This window comes from Lagenorhynchus albirostris, chromosome 14 (genome assembly GCF_949774975.1).
Source record: "Lagenorhynchus albirostris chromosome 14, mLagAlb1.1, whole genome shotgun sequence".
In the NCBI taxonomy this organism is placed as follows: domain Eukaryota; kingdom Metazoa; phylum Chordata; class Mammalia; order Artiodactyla; family Delphinidae; genus Lagenorhynchus; species Lagenorhynchus albirostris.
This window is the reverse complement of record NC_083108.1, coordinates 48,511,499-48,530,757: the sequence shown is the minus strand read 5'-3', so window position 1 is coordinate 48,530,757 and position 19,259 is coordinate 48,511,499. Positions and strand designations below refer to the sequence as shown.

General features: G+C 46.5%; 1 protein-coding gene across 9 annotated transcripts in view; it reads left to right on the top strand.

The window, feature by feature from the left end:
- Positions 1-19,259, top strand: part of LAMA3 (laminin subunit alpha 3) — a 258,124-nt gene that overhangs the window by 129,161 nt on the left and 109,704 nt on the right. For all 9 annotated transcript variants that reach the window (XM_060121896.1, XM_060121894.1, XM_060121895.1 and 6 more), the window contains 8 exons: positions 841-949; positions 3,043-3,140; positions 4,022-4,166; positions 5,775-5,901; positions 5,984-6,123; positions 7,631-7,746; positions 8,885-9,096; positions 10,257-10,461. In XM_060121896.1, the coding sequence (XP_059977879.1) occupies positions 841-949; positions 3,043-3,140; positions 4,022-4,166; positions 5,775-5,901; positions 5,984-6,123; positions 7,631-7,746; positions 8,885-9,096; positions 10,257-10,461 (1,152 nt within the window). The remainder of the gene's footprint in view (positions 1-840; positions 950-3,042; positions 3,141-4,021; positions 4,167-5,774; positions 5,902-5,983; positions 6,124-7,630; positions 7,747-8,884; positions 9,097-10,256; positions 10,462-19,259) is intronic.

The window sequence follows — 19,259 nt, the reverse complement described above, 5'->3', positions numbered from 1 at the left end:
ACAGACCGAAAAGTTGCTACTTTAGACGATGAAGTCGAAGCATTCCTCACATAATACTTCCTTTATGGGTTTTACTACGAGACTGTATTCTTTAGTTCAAAATCTTACTTTAAATGTTCCTGAGCTCTGTGTGTCCTCTGATGCCGTGGAGGGAAGGAGCACCACTGGTAGAATGAGGAAGGAGCATTAGGAGGAACAGACTGAGCTTCTAAAGGCAAACTCGGGGCTTTTCAGCCTCATTACTGACGCGGCATGAGATGGTCATTGTGAGTTCAGTAGGCAACTTTAATCTCCAACGGTACCAATGATATTGGTAAATTTCCAAGAAGGCTGTGTCTTAGACATTACTGGCCCTGGGGCTCTTTCTCCAGATGACCAAACCAAGTATTATAAAGCTGGGTGGAGGGCTTCCCTGGTGGCGCAGTGGTTGAGAGTCCGCCTGCCGATGCAGGGGACACGGGTTCGTGCCCCGGTCCGGGAAGATCCCACATGCCGCGGAGTGGCTGGGCCCGTGAGCCGTGGCCGCTGAGCCTGTGTGTCCGGAGCCTGTGCTCTGCAACGGGAGAGGCCACAACAGTGAGAGGCCCGCGTACCACAAAAAAAAAAAAAAAGCTGGGTGGAAAAGGTGCGCAAGGCCGTCAGCCCTGAGAGGTGCAACTCAGAGCTCAGTGGAAAGGTTCTTTTTCCCCTACTGATCATGGGCTGCATCCCTCCTAAACTCCACCTCCAGGGAAATTCATTGTCAGTGACCTGGTTAACAACAGGAGAAACTGAAGCGCAATCAGCAACCCCACAGGGAGACCGGGGGAGTAAGGTTAAGAAAACTGTTTCCTCTTGTAGCGTCCTCTGCCGGAGCGCTGTGACCGACAGCAGGAGTCGCCTTGCTGTGTACGAGCTGTTAGAAGATGCAGACGTTTGGCTCAAAGCACGGATGGCCCGATTCCTTCTGGTATGCTTCTGTTTTGACCGCTGAATTTTAGAGTATTTTTATTGGTAACCATATATATTTTTAAAAGCTTATTAAAGTTTTGGCTGGGTTTGTGTTACATCTATAAAGTTAACCTGCAGAGAATTGCCAGTGCTATGATGTTTATTTTCCCATCTAGAAATCTGTTTTGCCTCTTCATTTGTTGGAGCCTTTTCTAGAGCATCCAATAAAGTTTAGTCATCAAATTTGAACGCATTTCACAAAATGCCATTTCATTAATTTGTATTTGTTGTTACTATTATGAATGAACTATCTTTTGTTGTTATGTTTCCTAGTTTATTATTGCTGGTGTATAGAAATGCCATTAGTTACTGTTTATTTCTTTCCACTTTACTATTTTATTATGTCTATTAGCTTCTTGGCAGATTCCTTCAGAATTTTCAAGGTTGTAATCACCTGGTATTTTTTTCCAGACCATTGTTACTCAATTCCAAGAAGAGTATTTTCAATTAATTAGATATATACTTTTTTCTTTTTTTTTAGCGGTACATGGGCCTCTCACTGCTGTGGCCTCTCCCGTTGCGGAGCACAGGCTCCGGACGCGCAGGCTCAGCGGCCATGGCTCACAGGCCCAGCCGCTCCGCGGCATGTGGGATCTTCCCGGACCGGGGCACGAACCCGTGTCCCCTGCATCGGCAGGCGGACTCTCAACCACTGCGCCACCAGGGAAACCCAGATATATACTATTAAGAGTTAAAATGCCAGCTTTGGCAGATTAAATACCCTTTTAATAGCATAACTTAAATATTGAGAATTGTGATAAACAGAGGCAGTGGGATCTGGGCTAGGAAGGGGTGGTCAGATTTACAATAAATATCTCGGGGAACATAAGATTATCTAAGCATGAAGCAACTTCCTGATACTGCTAATATTAAGCATGTATCACTCTGGGAAGTGCCAGGCCAGCCTGTTCTAGTATGTTCTAGATATTCGTGCTTGACAGTATTAAAAATGTTGCGCTTTCTCTTAAGAACTATCTGGAGTTTAGTTTTTAAACATTATTATATAAACTATGTAATAATTTAAGACTTTTTAAAATGATGACTCTTTTTAAACATAATAAGTCAAGTGAATCTTAACCTCTTCATTTTTGGAAATTATAATGGGGCGGAACGTCCTTCTTTTAAGCATAAGTTTGCCCTTTTTGAAATAGTCAGATGTCATTCAGAGTCAAGGCTGACTGGAAAATAAGCTCTATGAAGGCAGGAATGTGTCCATCTTGGTCTTGCAGAATCCCACCGTCTCAGTGCCTGGCATATAGTAGGTGTTCAATTAAAATTTTGTTGTTACCGAATAGCTTTGTGACCAAGCTGGTAATAGTTTTGGTTTAAAATAAAAGGTATTAAGGTAATGACTGAATTTCTTGTGTGACTCAGAAACTAGCTCTGGAGACAGAGCCCAAATGTGCCTGAGATACAAGTCATCCTCTATTGAAAAGGATTGTTTGTAGCAGGAGCAGCCCTCTTTCTGAACAGCAGTCTCCCTGGTTGCCCACCACATCCCTGCCTCTCCCTGCCAAGGGGTCTGAAGAGCCAGCATCGGCCCAAGGCAGGAGAGAAAAATCTGTCAAAAGTCGCTGACAGAGGGTTGTTTTTGAACTTTCACATGATTTTGTTTATTCGTATAATTATTCCAAGAGCAATTTAGTCAGTGATCCTGCATAATAGTAAAAAGGATTTGTTGGACATAATGATGCCAGAGGGAGTGCTCTCCTATGATTTTTACTGCTTTACAATAATAGTTATAATTCCTCTGGATGAATTCTTAACGGCTTTTTGTTGTTGTTGTTGTTGTGTCTTTGTTGCTGTGTGCGGGCTTTTCTCTAGCTGTGGGTGTGCAGGCTTAAGTAATTGTGGCGCACGGGCTTAGTTGCTCCACAGCATGTGGGATCTTCCCAGACCAGGGCTTGAACCCGTGTCCCCTGCATTGGCAGGCAGATTCTTAACCACTGCACCGCCAGGGAAGACCTGAACAGCTTTTTTAAAAGAATGTGTTTGGCTATAACCTTGACTTTGCTGATAACTGGGACATACCTTCTTGTATTTGCTCGACAGCATCAAATTTGTATCATACCCACCGAAGAATTCTCAGTGGAATATTTGAGACCTCACGTCAAATGCATTGCCAGTTATGGGAGATTTGTTAATGAAAGGTAATGTGTTTCCTTCCTTTATCCCTTGTTTGTGCTGAGTGATACTTAATGCTTTTAAGACTGTAGATTTATATTTGACTTCAGAAGTGATCACAGGCCAATGTGCTAAAGGCTGGTGATGCATTAAAAAAAAAAAAAAGAGCTAAATCATTCATCCCAGCATTCTTTCCAGAATTCCATCATATCAGGAAGCTGACACAGTAGCAACTGGGGGAAATGTTTAAGCCTCACCCTTGAGGGCAGTTACTCTGAAGTTCTATTCTGAGCCTTCGTCAAGACTCAACTTTGTTCCAATCCTTTAATCTCTATGTCTGAGATTCCTCATTTACAAAAAACATGAAAATAATGACCCATCTCACAGCTATGTTATGAGAATTAGCTAACCAATGATTCTCGGGATTTGGGGAAGGTTGTTTGGATGTAGGTTCAAAAATAATTTATGGATACAGTCATGACATCTTATGCATATGGTTAAAACCCCCAAGACAATGAAATCTGGCTGTGCCTAAAAGAAATGATAGGCATGTGTTCTCTTTGTTTTTGTATAGTTTTATATCAACATTGATGTTTAGAGGTGAATAATAATGTTTCATTGCATTGATCTCGTTTAACAATGAATTTTAGTCCTAGAGAGGGAAGTTTTAAAAAGTTTCCATCTAGCTTACTTTCCTTCAAAATTAAGATTTTTTTTTTTTTCTGTCTTAGCTTATTGTATTAAGCGGGCAGCCGGAATACACTTGGCCAGTCCGGAGCACTGAGTGTGTTTGTATAAAGATCGCCACAGGCTGGTGGTTCTCTGGATCCCTTTGATGCTTAGACTCTGTCTTCACCGGGGGACAGTTCTTCGGGTTATGGTTATTTTTCAGTATTCTCTTTTTCAGCGCCACCTGTATCTCCTTGGTCCCTGAAACTCCTCCAACAGCATTAATTTTGGACGTTCCGAGTGGTGGGTCTTCCCCTCTGCTGCCCCAGGACCCTTTACCTTCTGCTGACGCTCTTACTGGAGTCACCTTGAAGGCCCCACAGGTAGGGCTCCCCCTCAGTGTGTTGCTTGTAAACCAGTGGTTCTCAAAGTGTGGTCCCAACCAGCAGTGTCCCCATCCCCAGGGAACTTGTTAGAAACGCAAATCTGCAGGCGTCACCCCAGAACTATTGAATTAGAAACTCTGAAGAGGGGCCCAGGAATCTGTGCTTTAACAAATCCTCCAGGGGATTTGGATGCCCCTAAAGTTTGAGCACCTCTGCTGTCACCTGTGGAGAATCCCAGGCATGAGGCATCCGGTTAATCCTGTCTGTGGCCGCCCCATCCTGACGCTCCTTTTCCCTCCTGCATCGCTGTCTACATAGTCATTTGGCAATTTTTCATGAGCCATCTTAGGATAGGTCACATTTTCACGGGCTACTGCTACTTAACGTTGTTGAGTCATTAATTATCTTCCCAGATCAGAACAGGAGCGCTTTTAGAACTCTAACAAATTTTTTGCGGCCCCAACTTGTAGGCAGGACATTCCCAATAAACACATATTAATTAATCATCTAGAGCAGAAAGGTGAAGTATATGAAGGCAATACACCTTTTTTTCACTGCAAACTACACAATTGCAGGACTTAATGTTTGTTCTGATGCCATTATGTCCTTCTGATCCTAGAGATGGCTTGTGTCAGTTCACATTGCATCAAGATAGGAAATTAACAGGATTTGGGAGAGAAAATTTCGTAAGATCCCGTATGGGCAAGGCAACCTAGAACAGTAGGGGGAAATGAATTGAAATCATGGCAATAGAGCTCTACTCCTGGTTTTGCTATAAAATTAGTGTATGACCTTTAGTCAGTCACCCTCCAAGGCACAGCTCTCATCTGAAAGATAATCTTTTATTGTTGTTATTCTTGTAGGGTTTTTTTTGCGGTTTGAAAAGACTTATTACTCACATAGTGAGACTTTCTGGGGAGAGCAGGGCTCACACTCAAACCTGAGCAAGCACTGGGGTCTGAATCTGGTTTTCGTTGTGGTTAGGAGGTGGGGGGAGTCTGGGTGAGGGCTCCCTCTCCCATGGGCTGGAATTTGTGTGGTTAGAACTTCCCAGGTGTGCCAAGGGATGAACACCTGGGCTTTCTTATTAGCTTGTCCAGGTGTAGGACAAAAGGCAATAGGTGAGTGATGGAGCTTGAAAACCGTCAAACATAAAAAATGGAGTCTGACCCTTTGTTACACGGTTATTACAAGCAGTGCTTGAATGCTGGGAACATTCTTGTATGGCCTTTTGCACGCACAGTGTGCCTTTCTGTTGTTAAATACCTAGGAATGCAGTTGCTCAGTTATATGTTCAACTTTGGTAAAAACCACCACATAGTTTTCCAAAGTGATTTTACCAAACGTCCCTCCCTCCAGCATCATTTATGGTTGTCCCACCGTTGGTTGGTCCATTCTGCAGCTAAGGGTTATTTGGTTTGTTTCCAGCGTTTGTGATCACAAATAAAGCTGCCCCAAACGTTCAAGGGAAGGTTTTGTGTGAATGTGGATTTTCACTTCTCTTGGGTAAATACCGAGGTTGTTTTGGTTTTTAACCTCAAAATATCCTGTAATTCTAATTATTCATAACTCTGCAGCTTGAGGAATATATTTTTTCCCACCCAGAACCAAGTGACCTTGCGAGGACTCGTACCGCGTCCGGGTCGATACGTCATTGTGGTCCATTTTTATCAACCAGTGCATCCGACGTTCCTGGTGCAGGTGTCTGTGAACAGAGGGCGGCTGCAGCCAGGTGAGCTGCGGGGAGCAGGGCCGGCTGCAGGGCTCACCTGCCTTGGCAGGGGTGTGATAGGAACGCCTCTCTCTGCCCCCAGGCATCTTCCGTGCCTCTTTTTGCCCCCATGTGCTTGGCTGCCGGGACCAGGTGATCGCCGGAGATCAGGTTGAGTTTGACATCTCGGAGCCGGAGGTGGCCGTGACGGTGAAGGTTCCAAAAGGAAAGTCCTTAGTTTGGGTGCGTCCTGCTTATTTCTCAGCTTGCTCTTCACGTGGTTGCCTTGGTTGGCTGCTCTGTGCGTCAGTTTTGGCTCATGGCAATAATTCCTCCAAGGAACTGAAGCCAGATTTATAGAAGTGTTTAAATTTTGCAGCTAACTTTACCAAGAAAAAGTCTTTCTTTGACAATTAAAATCAAGGGAAAGCAGAATAATAGAGAAGTGACTAGGAAGAAAAACCTCCCTGCACGAGCCTGGAGCCCTCTCCTTCAGGCCCTCCTCAATCTCCTCTGACAGGTCTCTCTCTGAAGCATTGAACACTCATTTGTTCTTGAAAATTTCTTTCTTTTTGGCTTCCATAGCTACTTTCTCTTGTTTTTTCCCCACTTTCTCCACCACTCCTTCAATGATTTCTCTTTCCCTTCATCCGCGTATGTCGCCGTTCCCTCGGGCTCGACGGTGAGCCCCCTTGTTCTAAGATTTCTCTTTGAATAACATCGTCTGCGCCTGTCGATTCTGTTCTCTCCTCTGTGAGAATGACACCCACATCTGTGAACTCATTTCTCATCTTTGCTGAGCTCTAGGACCATCTACTGCACATCCCCATAGCCAGAGAGCTCACAAGTCCCTCCAACTTAGCCTGTTACCAGCCCAGCCCCGGGCATCCCCTACCCTGTTCATTACCTTGGTCGATGGAATCGTGGTCACCCAATGCCTGTAAAGCCTTGGAGAGCCAGGAAGCACTGCCCAGGCCTGCTCTGTGGCCCTCCAGTTTTTGCTCATGCCTCCTCTCTCTCTGAGGATGTCATCTTCCTAGGGGCAGGGGCCTGACTTTATTCATTTTGTATCCCCTGTGCCTGGAACACCGTCTGGCACAGGTACTTGGCAATGTTTACTGAACTGAGTAACAGGAGAGCAGTAGACTCTGTAAGCAGTAAGTTGGTGAGTAGTTGACGAAGATGTTTGAAATTTCCTGCAGCATTCGTTACTGGCGCAGTCCGGTTTATACAGGTACAGAGAACTGAGCAGTATTTTTAAAGACTGGGGCTACAATTATTCATAATAGAGTATCTGATAGGATATGAATTTCAGGGGCAAGCCACCATGTGAGTTTCCCCATTGGTCCTGCCATTTCGGTTTGCTCACATTTAAAAACACAAAGTGCAACCTCTGGAGATCCAGGGTCATCCCGGGCATGGATCACACAGGGCCCTGGCTGTCTTAACAGCTGTCCTGCTCACCCCTGACATCTCCTGTCCCCGCCCAGCACCCGAGGCTGCTGCTTCTCTGAGCAGGTGCTCCAGGAGGTCTGCCCCCCACTTGGTATCATTTCCTGCATGGAAACGTGGCCTGAGCCTTCAACACTGGCTTAGGGTTGTTTTGTGATTCTTTTTCCATAAATCCTGTTTCATTTGGTCTTGGGCTTAACAACAAAGAACGTTGATCTTAGCGAAGAGAAAGTGACGGAGAGCCGTAGGTATGCCGTGCTGTTGGAAATCCAAAGACATGCCGACAGCTTCCCTTTAGGTCCGTGTCCTAGTGGTGCCTGCGGAGAGTTACGACTACCAAATCCTTCACAGAAAATCAGTGGACAAGTCATTTGAGTTTGTCACCAATTGTGGAGGGGACAGTTTTTATATTGAGTAAGTATCCTTTGTGGAAAGGCCCTGGGAGGCATGCAGCTCTCCCACATGCCCGACCAGAGCAAGAGGCCCGGGGAGGGGTGGCCCTTGGGTCTGTCTCTTCCTCTGGGAGCCTGAGGGAGTGGCACTGAGTCCCGCGTCCTCGGCACACGCTACAGCCGTTGTGCACATCTGGGTGAGATTTCCCTCCTCAACTTTGATCTCAACAGATCACCCTCCAAGCTGGGTTTCACAGGCTGCTTGGGAGTTTCTCTTCCTCTTCCCTGCTTCCTCTTGGCTGACTCAGATTCCTAAGATACCACACAGGGCTTCCTCAGCGGGGAGGCATGTGAGCCCTGAGTCCCACTCTCCTTTGCCCTCTGATTGAGTGGGGAGCATCACAGGGGGGTGGACCTCCCCGTCTTCCCTCTGTGGGTCCCTGAATGCTAAGAGCCTAGAACAGCCCTGAGTATCAACTCCTGCCATTCTTTTCTGCAGACCCACCCTGCCCCCTTGTAGGTTTCCTGAGGAACTGAGGCTCCCGGGGGCCAGATGCCTTCTGCATAGAAAATATTAAGAGCAAAGGCTCTGAGGTCAAACAGCTATGGGTTTGAGTACCTTCTAAACCACTTCGTAGCTCTGTGGCCTCGGGAATGTTGCCTAATTTCTACGCCCCTCAGTTGCCTTATCTGTGAAATGGGGCTTAGGGACTAATTGGTTGGGTGGTTGTGAGGTTAAGTGAGGTGTAGGCAAAAATTCTAACACACATGTTCAGTAAATGATGGCAATTCACCTCCTCATTATTATTCTAATTGGTGTATCATTACACATGTAGGTGTAAATTTTTTTGGTGACTACTTTATTGAGATATAATCCACACACCATACAATTCATCCTATAAGTGAATTTTCACCCCTTTATTCCAGCCACCGAAAGTTCCCACCCACCGTCCTGTGATGTGTCCTGGAGTGGATGGGGATGGGAGGAGGGGTGGCTGGCACCCTCTGTGAGTCCAGGGGTGGGGTTTTCTCTAACTTCCTCCCAAACTCCAGAGCCCCTCCCCCAAAACGCTGCTTGGTGAGGCATGTGGGAAGAGGAAGGTTGGGACCGTTTCTGGGCACGCCTTCCAGGATCTCACCATGAGTTTTTGTTTCCACAGCCCCCAGAAAGCCTCTGGATTCTGTAAGGATTCTGCCAGGTCCCTGGTGGCCCTTTACCATGATGGTGCACTGCCTTGTGAGTGCCACCCCGCCGGGGCCATTGGCCATCGCTGCAGCCCAGAGGGCGGGCAGTGCCCATGCCGGCCCCATGTCATTGGGCGGCAGTGTACCCGCTGTCAAATGGGCTACTACGGATTCCCGCACTGCAAGCGTAAGTGCAGGTTCAGGTCAGCCAAGGTCACCTGGGGCCAGGTTTCTTGAATTTCACTGTGCTGGAGACTCACCTGGGGATCTTGTGAAAATGCAGATTCTGACTCTCAGGCCTGAGAGTCTGCATTTCCAGTAACCACTCAGAGTATACCCATGCTGCTGGTCTAGGGACCACACTATGAGTAGCAAGGTTCTAGAAGATAAATATTTATGTTTCCCATGCTACGTGACCCATGCGCTTGGCAAAGCAGGTGAAGGTAAATAGCCTCAAGCATCAACATATTGGACAGCTCAGTTCTCTTCTTTGTGGAATAGGTTAGGCTTCAGTTTTTTGTGTTTTTTTGTTTTTTTTTTTTGCGGTACGCGGGCCTCTCACTGCTGTGGTCTCTCCCGTTGTGGAGCACAGGCTCCGGACACGCAGGCTCAGCGGCCATGGCTCACGGGCCCAGCCGCTCCGCGGCACGTGGGATCTTCCCGGACCGGGGCACGAACCCGTGTCCCCTGCATCGGCAGGCGGACTCTCAACCACTGCGCCACCAGGGAAGCCCTAGGCTTCAGTTTTTGCAGCCTCACCAAAGCTCAGCTGAGGTGGGAGGAGAGCCAGGCTCACAGGGCATACTCCTCACTGAATGAGGAGGCCATGGATCTTTATCTAGGAAATGTGCTGCAGCCCTAGACGAGGGTCAGCCCAGGCCACGTGAAGGGGGCAGAGTCCCCGCATGGAGGCCAGCCTTTGCGTAACAAGGGCCCCGCTGCTGCATCCTGTCCTGACCTTGGGCTCAGTGCACTGGGGTGACATGGAGGCCCTTCAAGAAGCCTGAGAAGAGCTGACCCCCTGACAGAGGACAGGCCTCACGTTAGAATGACATGTAACTGCAGCTCGGAGTCGAGGGGCGCCTTAGGGTGTCTACTTTGGTGCCAGTCGCTCCAGCTGTGCCTCACTCAGCTTCTGCACGTTGTGTCCACCATGAGCGTTGGGTGTGGTCGGTCTTGGCCCCAAGAAAGGGGCCTTTCAGATAAACCACACTCAATAGTACCATAAGGGAAGAAAAGCAAGACCTTTCTCCCAGACCCCTTGGAAGGTTCTGGAAACCCTGGTGCAGTCCTGCTGGAGGTCAGGGGCGTCTAACCCTTTCACCGTGTCTCTTCATCCCCGGCCAGCGTGCACCTGCGGCCGGCGCCTTTGTGAGGAGACGATGGGGATGTGCCTTTGCCCGCCCCGCACGGTCAGGCCCCAGTGTGATGCGTGTGAGACACATTCCTTCAGCTTCCACCCGCTGGCCGGCTGCGAAGGCTGCAACTGTTCCAGGATGGGCACCGACGGGGCTGCCACCCCGGAGTGCGACAGGGACCATGGACAGTGCAGGTGAGGCCTGGAGGACTAACCTATGGCATCCTACGGTGGGAAGGGAAGACGCTGTCCGTCCCCACACAGGTCCCCATTACTTCCCGCTTCGCATGGGCCCCGACACTGCTTGAGTTGACCTCAGGGTGGTGCTCCCACCCGGGATGGGCGTGGCGTGTGGAGTGTCTGGTCCCCTCGGGCTCGGGTGGCCTGGCAGAGCCTGGGTGGGCAGACGGCTGTCTCCCAAGGCCCAAGCAGCCTCGCTGTCCACTCCAGCCTCGTTCCGCGTGTGCATGCGATAAGTGCGTGATTACGTGATCAGTTCCATCTCCTTGGTCACCGGGTGGTGAGCAGCTGTTTGTTTGTACTGAGGTCTGGGCTCCAAACCTTCACTCTCGTAAGCTGGTAGTTTTGTTAAGGACGTTGCTTGATGAAGTCTAAAATCCCGAGCCTGCTGCCCTGACTCAGATGCGGGAGCCGGAGACGGTGCAGGGGACTCCACAGGGGGCCTCCATTTGGGTAGGGCGGCAGGGTGGGCAGTACCCGCTGGAGAGCCTGACCTGAGAGGCGGGGCTGCCTCCGGGGCCACCGAGGTCCAGCACACAGCTGCTGAGAGACAAGAGGCAAACGGCAGCTCAAACAGATGCCAGGGGGCCAAGAGGTTCGCTCAGCAGGTCAGCTCCGCATTGGAAACCAGAGGGTGTTGTCACGTGACTCCAGGTCATCAGCCTGATCTCGGCAGGACCAGAGAGTGGCCACAGGGGGTGAAGAACAGTCTCCTAGAAGAAAAGGCTGGAAAGAATCTGATAGGGGTTATGTGGCAGGAAAGCTGAAGCAGAGCTTCTGCCATCCAGGCCGGTGTGACCTGTGCAGGAGAAAGCGTGAGGCTTGCCCCCGCCCTGCACTCCCCCCTCCCCCCCACCCAGGCACGAGGACGTAGGCGTCGGTGCCTGTGATCCCGGCGTGAGAGCCAGGAGGGGCCGTAGCTGCGAGTGGCAGGCGTCTGCTTCTCCAGCTCCAGGGCAGCTGTGTTCGTTTCCCGTGGCTGCTGACAAATGGCCACAAACTGGGTGTCTTCAAACAACAGAAATTTATTCTTTCATGGTTCGAAAGGCTAAACGTCTGAAATCAAGATGTTGCTCTTTCTAAAAGCTCTAGGAGAGACTGTTCCCTGCCTGCCTCTTACCTTCCCGTGTTGCCGGCAGTCCTTGGAATTCCTTGGTTCTGCCTGTGTCGTCTCATGGATTCTCCTTGTGTGTCTCTGTCTTCACATGGCTTTCTCCTCTCTGTGTGTGTCTGTGTCTTTCTTTTCTTTTTTTTTTTAGCCTTTGAATTTTTAAAAACTTTAATTAAAAAAAAATTGACGTATAGTTGATGTGCAATACATATTGTCTAAGTTTCAGGTGTACCACATAGTGATACACAATTTTTAAAAGTTATACTCCATTTATAATTATTATAAAATATTGCCTATATTCACTGCGCTGTACAATATGTCCTTGTAGCTTATTTATTTTATCTTTTTTCCTATTTTTCTTTTTTGAAGTATAGTTGATTTACAATGTTGTGTTAGTTTCAGGTGTACAGGGAAGTGATTCGGTTATACACATATATGTGTATATCTATATTTTTTCTATTTTTTCCATTATAGTTTATCACAAGATATTGAATATAGTTCCCTGCGCTATACAGTAGGACCTTGTTATTTATCTATTTTATATATGGTAGTGTGCATCTGTTAATCCGATACTCTCAACTTATCCCTCTCTCCTTCCCCAGTGGTAACCATAAATGTGTTTTTTATGTCTGTGAATCTGTTTCTGTTTCGTAAATAAGTACTATTTTTTTAGATTCCACATATAAGTGATGTCATATAATATTTGTCTTTCTCTGTCTGACTTTACTTAGTATGATACACTCTAGGTCCATCCATGTTGTGGCAAAAGGCATTGTTTCATTCTTTTTTATGGCTGAGTAATATTCCATTGCATATATTATATACACCACATCTTCTCTATCCATTCATCTGTTGATGGACGCTTAGGTTGCTTCCATGTCCTGGCTATTGTAAATAGTGCTGCTATGAACATTAGGGTGCATGTATCTTTTCGAATTAGAGTTTTTGTCTTTTCCAGATATATGTCCAGGCGTGGGATTGCTGGATCATATGATAACTCTATTTTTAGTTTTTTGAGAAACCTCCATACTGTTTTCCATAGTGGCTGCACCAATCTACTTTCCCACCAACAGTGTAGGAGGGTTCCCTTATTTATTTTGTATATAGTACTTTGTACCTCTTAATCCCCTACTCCTATCTTGCCCCTGCTTTCCTCTCCCCACTGGTAGCCTCTAGTTTGTTCTCTGTATCTGTGAGTCTGTTTCTGTTTTGTCATATTCACTAATTTGTTCTACTTTTTAGACTCCACGTGTAAGTGATATACAGTATTTGTCTTTCTCTTTCTGACTTATTTCACTCAGCATAATACCCTCCAAGTCCATCCATGCTGTTGCAAATGCAAAATTTCATTCTTTTTTATGGCTGAGTAGTATTTCATTGTATATATACCTGTGTCTTTCTTTTTTTATAAGGACACCAGTCCTATTGGACTAGGGCCCGCCTTACTCCGGTATGACCTCATCTTAACTTGATTATGTCTGCAAAACCCCTATTTCCAAATAAGGTCACAATCTAGGTACTGGGGATTAGAACTTGAACGTACCTTTTGGGGACAAAATTCAACTCTCTATAGCAGCGACATTTACTTTTCCTGAGGAAGGACCTTTAACCACACTTCTGATTGTTGCCCAACGTCTAACAGTTCTTTTGTCCTCTGGGAAGGAAGCTGAGTGAGAATTTGAGTCATGGAAGATTCCAAGTCTTTAAAACCACAGGTTGTGAGTCCTCCGTGAGTCAAGTCGGTTGCCTGTCCTTCTCCAACTATGAGCCTAAATGGAATGTGACCAGTACAAAGAATTTTGAGGTGTTATCAGAGAGCTTTCATCACATACATTCGGTTCTGGTCCCTCCAGTGCTTACGCGATTCTCTGGAAGGAAGTCAGGCGCTTAGTTCATTACTAAAGACTTTGCATGGGGTTTCGAATGCACCAATAGGCCTGTGAAGATGTCTGACCTATTTCCAATAAACTCCTGATTCATGGGCACTTAGTGTGGAAGCACAGGCTTCTACCAGGACCTGCAGGGATGCTACAAAACAAAAAGATGCACTGTGCCCAGGAGTTGCTTGCTGTCTTGTGGCTGGAGAAGATGGATAAGTGGGAAGCTCAGAGGACCTAGACGTGCCAGTCATGACCCAATCAACTTTGTAGAAGAAGTGAGACACCAGACCTAAAGAAACTGTAGAATTAGAACTGGCTTCAGAAAAGGAAATCCAGGGTGTTATAAAAAGGGAAACAGATTGAACTAGGAATAATATTCCTTTTCGTATATTTGAAAAACAAGTCTAAGGAAAGAATCCAACGTCTTTATGTGGAATGGGTTTGCATGAATCCTTCAGAGGAAAGAATAGTCTGACAAATAAGGGGGGTAAGCAGAGAGGGAGGTCTTAGCATTAAAATCCTTTGCTGACTCAAGGGGCTGGGAATCTGGATATAAGAAAGGCTGAAAGAACAAGGTTCCGTTTGAACAGCAGAATGCACAATGCATAACCTTGGGAAAAATAAAGAAAAAAACTAGACGGAGGAACAGGAGAGGAGATGAACAAGGGGACATGGAACAGTTATTGGGAGATGGAATCCTGGCAGAGGACGAAGCCCAAGACTCTGTAGTGGCTCCAATCACAGCTGCATGAAGACACTCAGAGCCCTAAATACTGAAAACATTCCAGTGCCTCCATATTTAATTAAAAATAAAAACTTACTAAGTCACAAAATAAGTGCTAACAAGTCCAAGAAAGTTCTGTTTTCCATAGTGGCTACTTCAGATTTTCTTTTGAAAACAGATCACCCACGTGAAGAGTTTGGGGCTGGGGTAGAGGTTGGGGAACCATGTACGTGGGTTAGAGTGAGAGAGGACCCCAAGGAGAAGGTGTGGACACACAGGAGGGAAAACAGGTGTGGGTCCTGGAGGGGGTCCCTATGTTTAATCATAGGAGGCAAAGGAGCCAAGGAGGTGGAGAAGCAGTTTTCAGGCAGGAAGAGAAGCAGGAGAATTCACTGTCTGAGAACCAGTGGGAGAGTTTTAAAAGGACATGGATGGTCAGCAGAAGAAGTTGCTGCAAACAGGACCTCACACACAGTCTCTCAATGCTGCCACCACAGAGAAAGGAAACTGAGAACGCATTAAAAACTGTAAAAGTCAGTTAAGGCACCATCTACAAGAGAGATTTACCACAGGATGTTAGGCACAAATTCTAAGGAGAATTTAACAAACCTTCACTAGCCAAAGACAGTTTAGTAGACTAGAAAATTCCTAAGTCAGGACTGAGGACATGTTGTATAGTAGTTTTGCCCACACCCGAGGGAACATCAAGAGGAATGGAATCTCATTGACCAAACCAAGACGTGAAATTATTTATCCTGACATTACCAAAAAGGCTGTAATCGCCTAATGGGATGACACATCTTCCCATGATCAAAGTGGATTTGTCATGAAAGGGCCTTGGCAGATAATGTAAGAAAAACTTCAGTTTATTACATGACTGTAAATTGCACAAATTACCCATGATAATTCCAGTGTTGATGCCAAAAAAGCTTTCGATTGCCTAAAGGATTATTTCTTTAGAAAATATTAGAGGAAAGAATGCTCCCCGCTGCCCCTGAAAATATCCTAATGAAAATGAAGAATGTGTTTAGAGGAACCTAACATTCAAGTAAAAGAAGTAATCAAAGAAACCTGGAACTTGCAATAAAAAGAAGAACATATCCTTTCTCAGTGATACAACAGACTCTCTTACAGTTGTACAAGTTATCACAAATCACAAAGCTGAGAAATATGAATTTTCAAATTTTATTTGACTGTTTAGAGGTGTTAACGTTTATCATACTAAAGGGAAATCGAACTGTTATAAATATTAATCTCCTTTAAAATGAATTACAGAAATAATTGCAGCAATCCACAATACTCAATTTGTTCTTAATTGAAACTAGTGCTGTAATTTTAGACACAATTGGAAATAAATTCAATTGGAGCCGTAAGATTGAGTTCTTGCTTATCTTTTTTTTTTTTTTTTTTTTGCGGTACGCGGGCCTCTCACTGTTGTGGCCTCTCCAGTTGCGGAGCACAGGCTCCGGACGCGCAGGCTCAGCGGCCATGGCTCACGGGCCCAGCCGCTCCGTGGCATGTGGGATCTTCCCGGACCAGGGCACGTACCCGTGTCCCCTGCATCAGCAGGCGGACCCTCAACCACTGCGCCACCAGGGAAGCCCCTTGCTTATCTTTGTCATGAACTAGCCAGGAGACTCTGGGCAAGTTGCTTTGCCTTCCTTGGTCTCAGCTTCCTAATCTATAAAATGAAGCTTGGTACAATCATCTCCAACTTCCCACCTAAATTTAAAATTCTGATTCTATTTCTTCTTCAATCTCTGATTGTATCATGGAAAATATTACAAAAGTATATTGTATAAATGATAAAAAGTCCATTGTTTGGGACAACTCTATCGGGATTGTGGTCTTAAAGATGCTTACATTGATCAAAATTTCATTTTTTTATAGCATCACAGTAATTGAATCAGATATAATAGCAATGAAAAAGTACATTTGCATCTGCTTTTAATAGTGGATGACTGTGCCATGAGATTCTTTGAACAAACGAAAGAGCTAGACTAGCCTCAGAAGATTTTATCAATCAGATACACAGATGCTGGGAATCACTGCTTTAAAAGACTATCGTCACGTCGATGACTTTCAAGACATTTTAAGATCGGTTATAGGAGATGGCAGTTCACCTGGACGTCCAGTGAAACCACACGTGCAAACGTGCCTTTTCAGAAGAGCAGCAGCAAAAGGAAAGCCATTTGGGGGGACCCTGATCTCAGCCAGTCTCACAGATTTACTAAATGTGTTAGATGGAGAAACAAAATACCAGAAAAGGTCGTAGACTTGGCATTCTGGGAACAGGAGTACTTCCAGGTCGGCAGAAATCCACAAGCCCTAACAACCTGGAGAAGCAATCCCTTTGAGGCAGCTCATCAAATAATAGGAATGGTAAATTCCAGACGGCGTGCAGGCAGGTGCTGGGACACAGTGGTGAGCAGGGCGGATGGGGACGGACAGAGCTCAGAGTTCTCACTTACGTTTCCTCTGTCCCAGAGGCACCTACCTTTTAAAGTTCTCTAGAGGGTTAAATATCCTGTGTGAAAACCCTTAGAATAGTACCTGACACACACTTGCACCCAGTATTAGCTGTTGTTATTATTTGCGAGGCGCTTGGCTGTCTGCCTTCTGCCCTTTATACTTTGTCCTCCTGAAGCCCCACCCATTCTCCTGGCTTCAACCACCCGACCCTTGATGACTCCCAGATCCAGAGCTCCAGTTCTGATCCCTGACGGCTGTCTTATCCCACATTCGTTGAAAATCAGTTCTACCTGGGTTCCCCTGTTGGTTTTCCTTAGGGGGGGCCTTGGCGGACAAGTCCCCTGACCTCTGAGCTCCTGTCCCCTCACATGTATAATGAAGTGTTAGATTAGCTGATCTTTAAGGGCCCTCTCAGCTCCTAAACTCTACACTGATTCCATATCTGAAACCCTTGCCATTGTCTTGCCTTTCAGGCCATTCCTCTCTTTGAATGTTTTTTAAAAAATTCTACATATTGGCGACAGCCTCCTCCCGGTCCCCAAAGCCTGAAATCTCAGCATCACCTTAGAGTCAATTCCTTTTTCCTACAGTCAGTCAGGTGTCAACGTCTAACAAAGTGTGTATTGTCCCCCTTCCTTCGATGGCCCCCTGCAGGTACTTCCACCTGGTGAAGTCCTTTATGACCACTTCCTGTGTGAGTGATCTTGACAGTCTCCGGATTGACCTTCCTTTTCCTGGCTTCCTTTCTCCCCTCCTTCCTCCCTTCACCTTTCCTTCCTTCCTTCCTTCCTTCCTTCTTTTCTCCCTAATTGAAGGGGAATATGCTAGTACACAATTATACTGGGATTTAAAAATCGATTTTCTCCGTAATTTTTTTATTAGTGCATAGAGAATGTTGATACATGCACGTGTCTATGATTTCATCTTCTTGGTGGGGGGGGGGTGTTTAAAACTAGGATGAAACATTTTCTTCAGTCCCTGTGATGTTTTGTTTTTGTTTTTGGCTTTAAATTCTGTTTCGTCAGTTAGTAGGTTTTATGACTCAAACCATATCCAGCGCCTACTCCAGTCTGGGTGCTGTGCTTCGTGCCAAAGGCACACATACCTGATAACGAGGGGTCATGGTCCGGTAGGGGACCCTCTACTCATCAATAATGACAGCGCAGCATAATGAGCGCCATATTGTGTGCAGGCCGCTGGGGGGCGGAAGCGACTCTGACCGGTACCACGTCCATCACATGACTCTTTGCGTAAGAACCTTGCTCAAGTCTCCATCGTCTGAGAAAATAAAGACCAGCTTTCCGTGGTGATCTGGCCCCCACTCACCTAACTTAAGCCTTTTTTCAGCTTCTCTGGTTTTTCTCGCTTTCTCTAAACACTATTTGCCTCAGTTCAGTTATCAGCTCTCCTTTCCCCTCTTCTGTTACCCCCAAATTATCCACATCCTTCAAGGATTCTGTATGAAAGGTACAAATGCAAAGAAGGCATGAAGCCACTGCAAGCCCACAGAGCTACCCTTGTCATCTCATTGCCAAAAGCTAGTTCTAAGCTTAGCCATCCCATCTCTCACGTGATTACCTTACTTTCTGCATCTCTATGTCCCATGTCCTCAGTGAAAATGCGCGAAGGTCAAGACAGGCTTATTCTACTTTTTCCCCTCCCTCCCATGTCCCCTAAACCGAGGATGTGTATATATCAATAGAAGGCACTCAGTAATTATAGGATGAATAAATGAATGAATGTAAGGTAGACTTTGGATTCTAGTTTAAAACTGGACTTGAATGGAATGCAATATTAAGGGATCCGTGGTATTTAATGAGCAAAGGGTAGAGTTCACCCTAATGCCCGACTTTCCGGTGACCTGTGAGACACACGAGCACCCACACACTTGCAGGTGTCATTTCATAATGTTTGGCCCTGAGCTCGTTGCCGTGGAGATGACTTCACTTGACCCGCATCCTCAGTGCTGCCACTCTGCACCTCCTGGCAGCAGCAACTGGAACCTTCCTGCCGTTGCAGGAAGGGCAGCTCCTCCGGTAGCACAGCGTCTCCCTGGAGGAGTGTGCAAGGTCAGGCTGACTTTAGGTCGTTTTTAAGAGACATTCAGCCAGACTTCGAGGAGGAAGTTTCCTTTTTATTTCCTGTTGTCTTGGCACCACACAGAGCTCCTTCGGTCGCCTGTTTTTGCGCGGGATTCACGTGTTCATTGCTCTCGGCGTGGCATTACACAGAATCCAGACATCGTATTTTCCATGTTGTGGTGAACCCTTGCCCATCAGTCCCACCCGGGGTCCTGGGGTTCAGCTCCCAGGCCACTGCTGCTATCACTCTGTTCAGCTTTTTGCTTTTTTCTATCCACCCTCCTGTGCTCGGCTGCTACCTACATGCTGAGTGAGGCTCAGCGCTTCATCCCACGTTACCGACGCGGTTACACCCTCTCTGCCCAGCTCTCCCTCCCACCATGTCATCCCACGGACGCCCTGAGGTAAACAGGCAGACGTTCTCCTGGTCTCGACAAGCGGCTTGCGCAGCTGTCCACTCTGCAGAATACTCCCCTTCCTTTCTT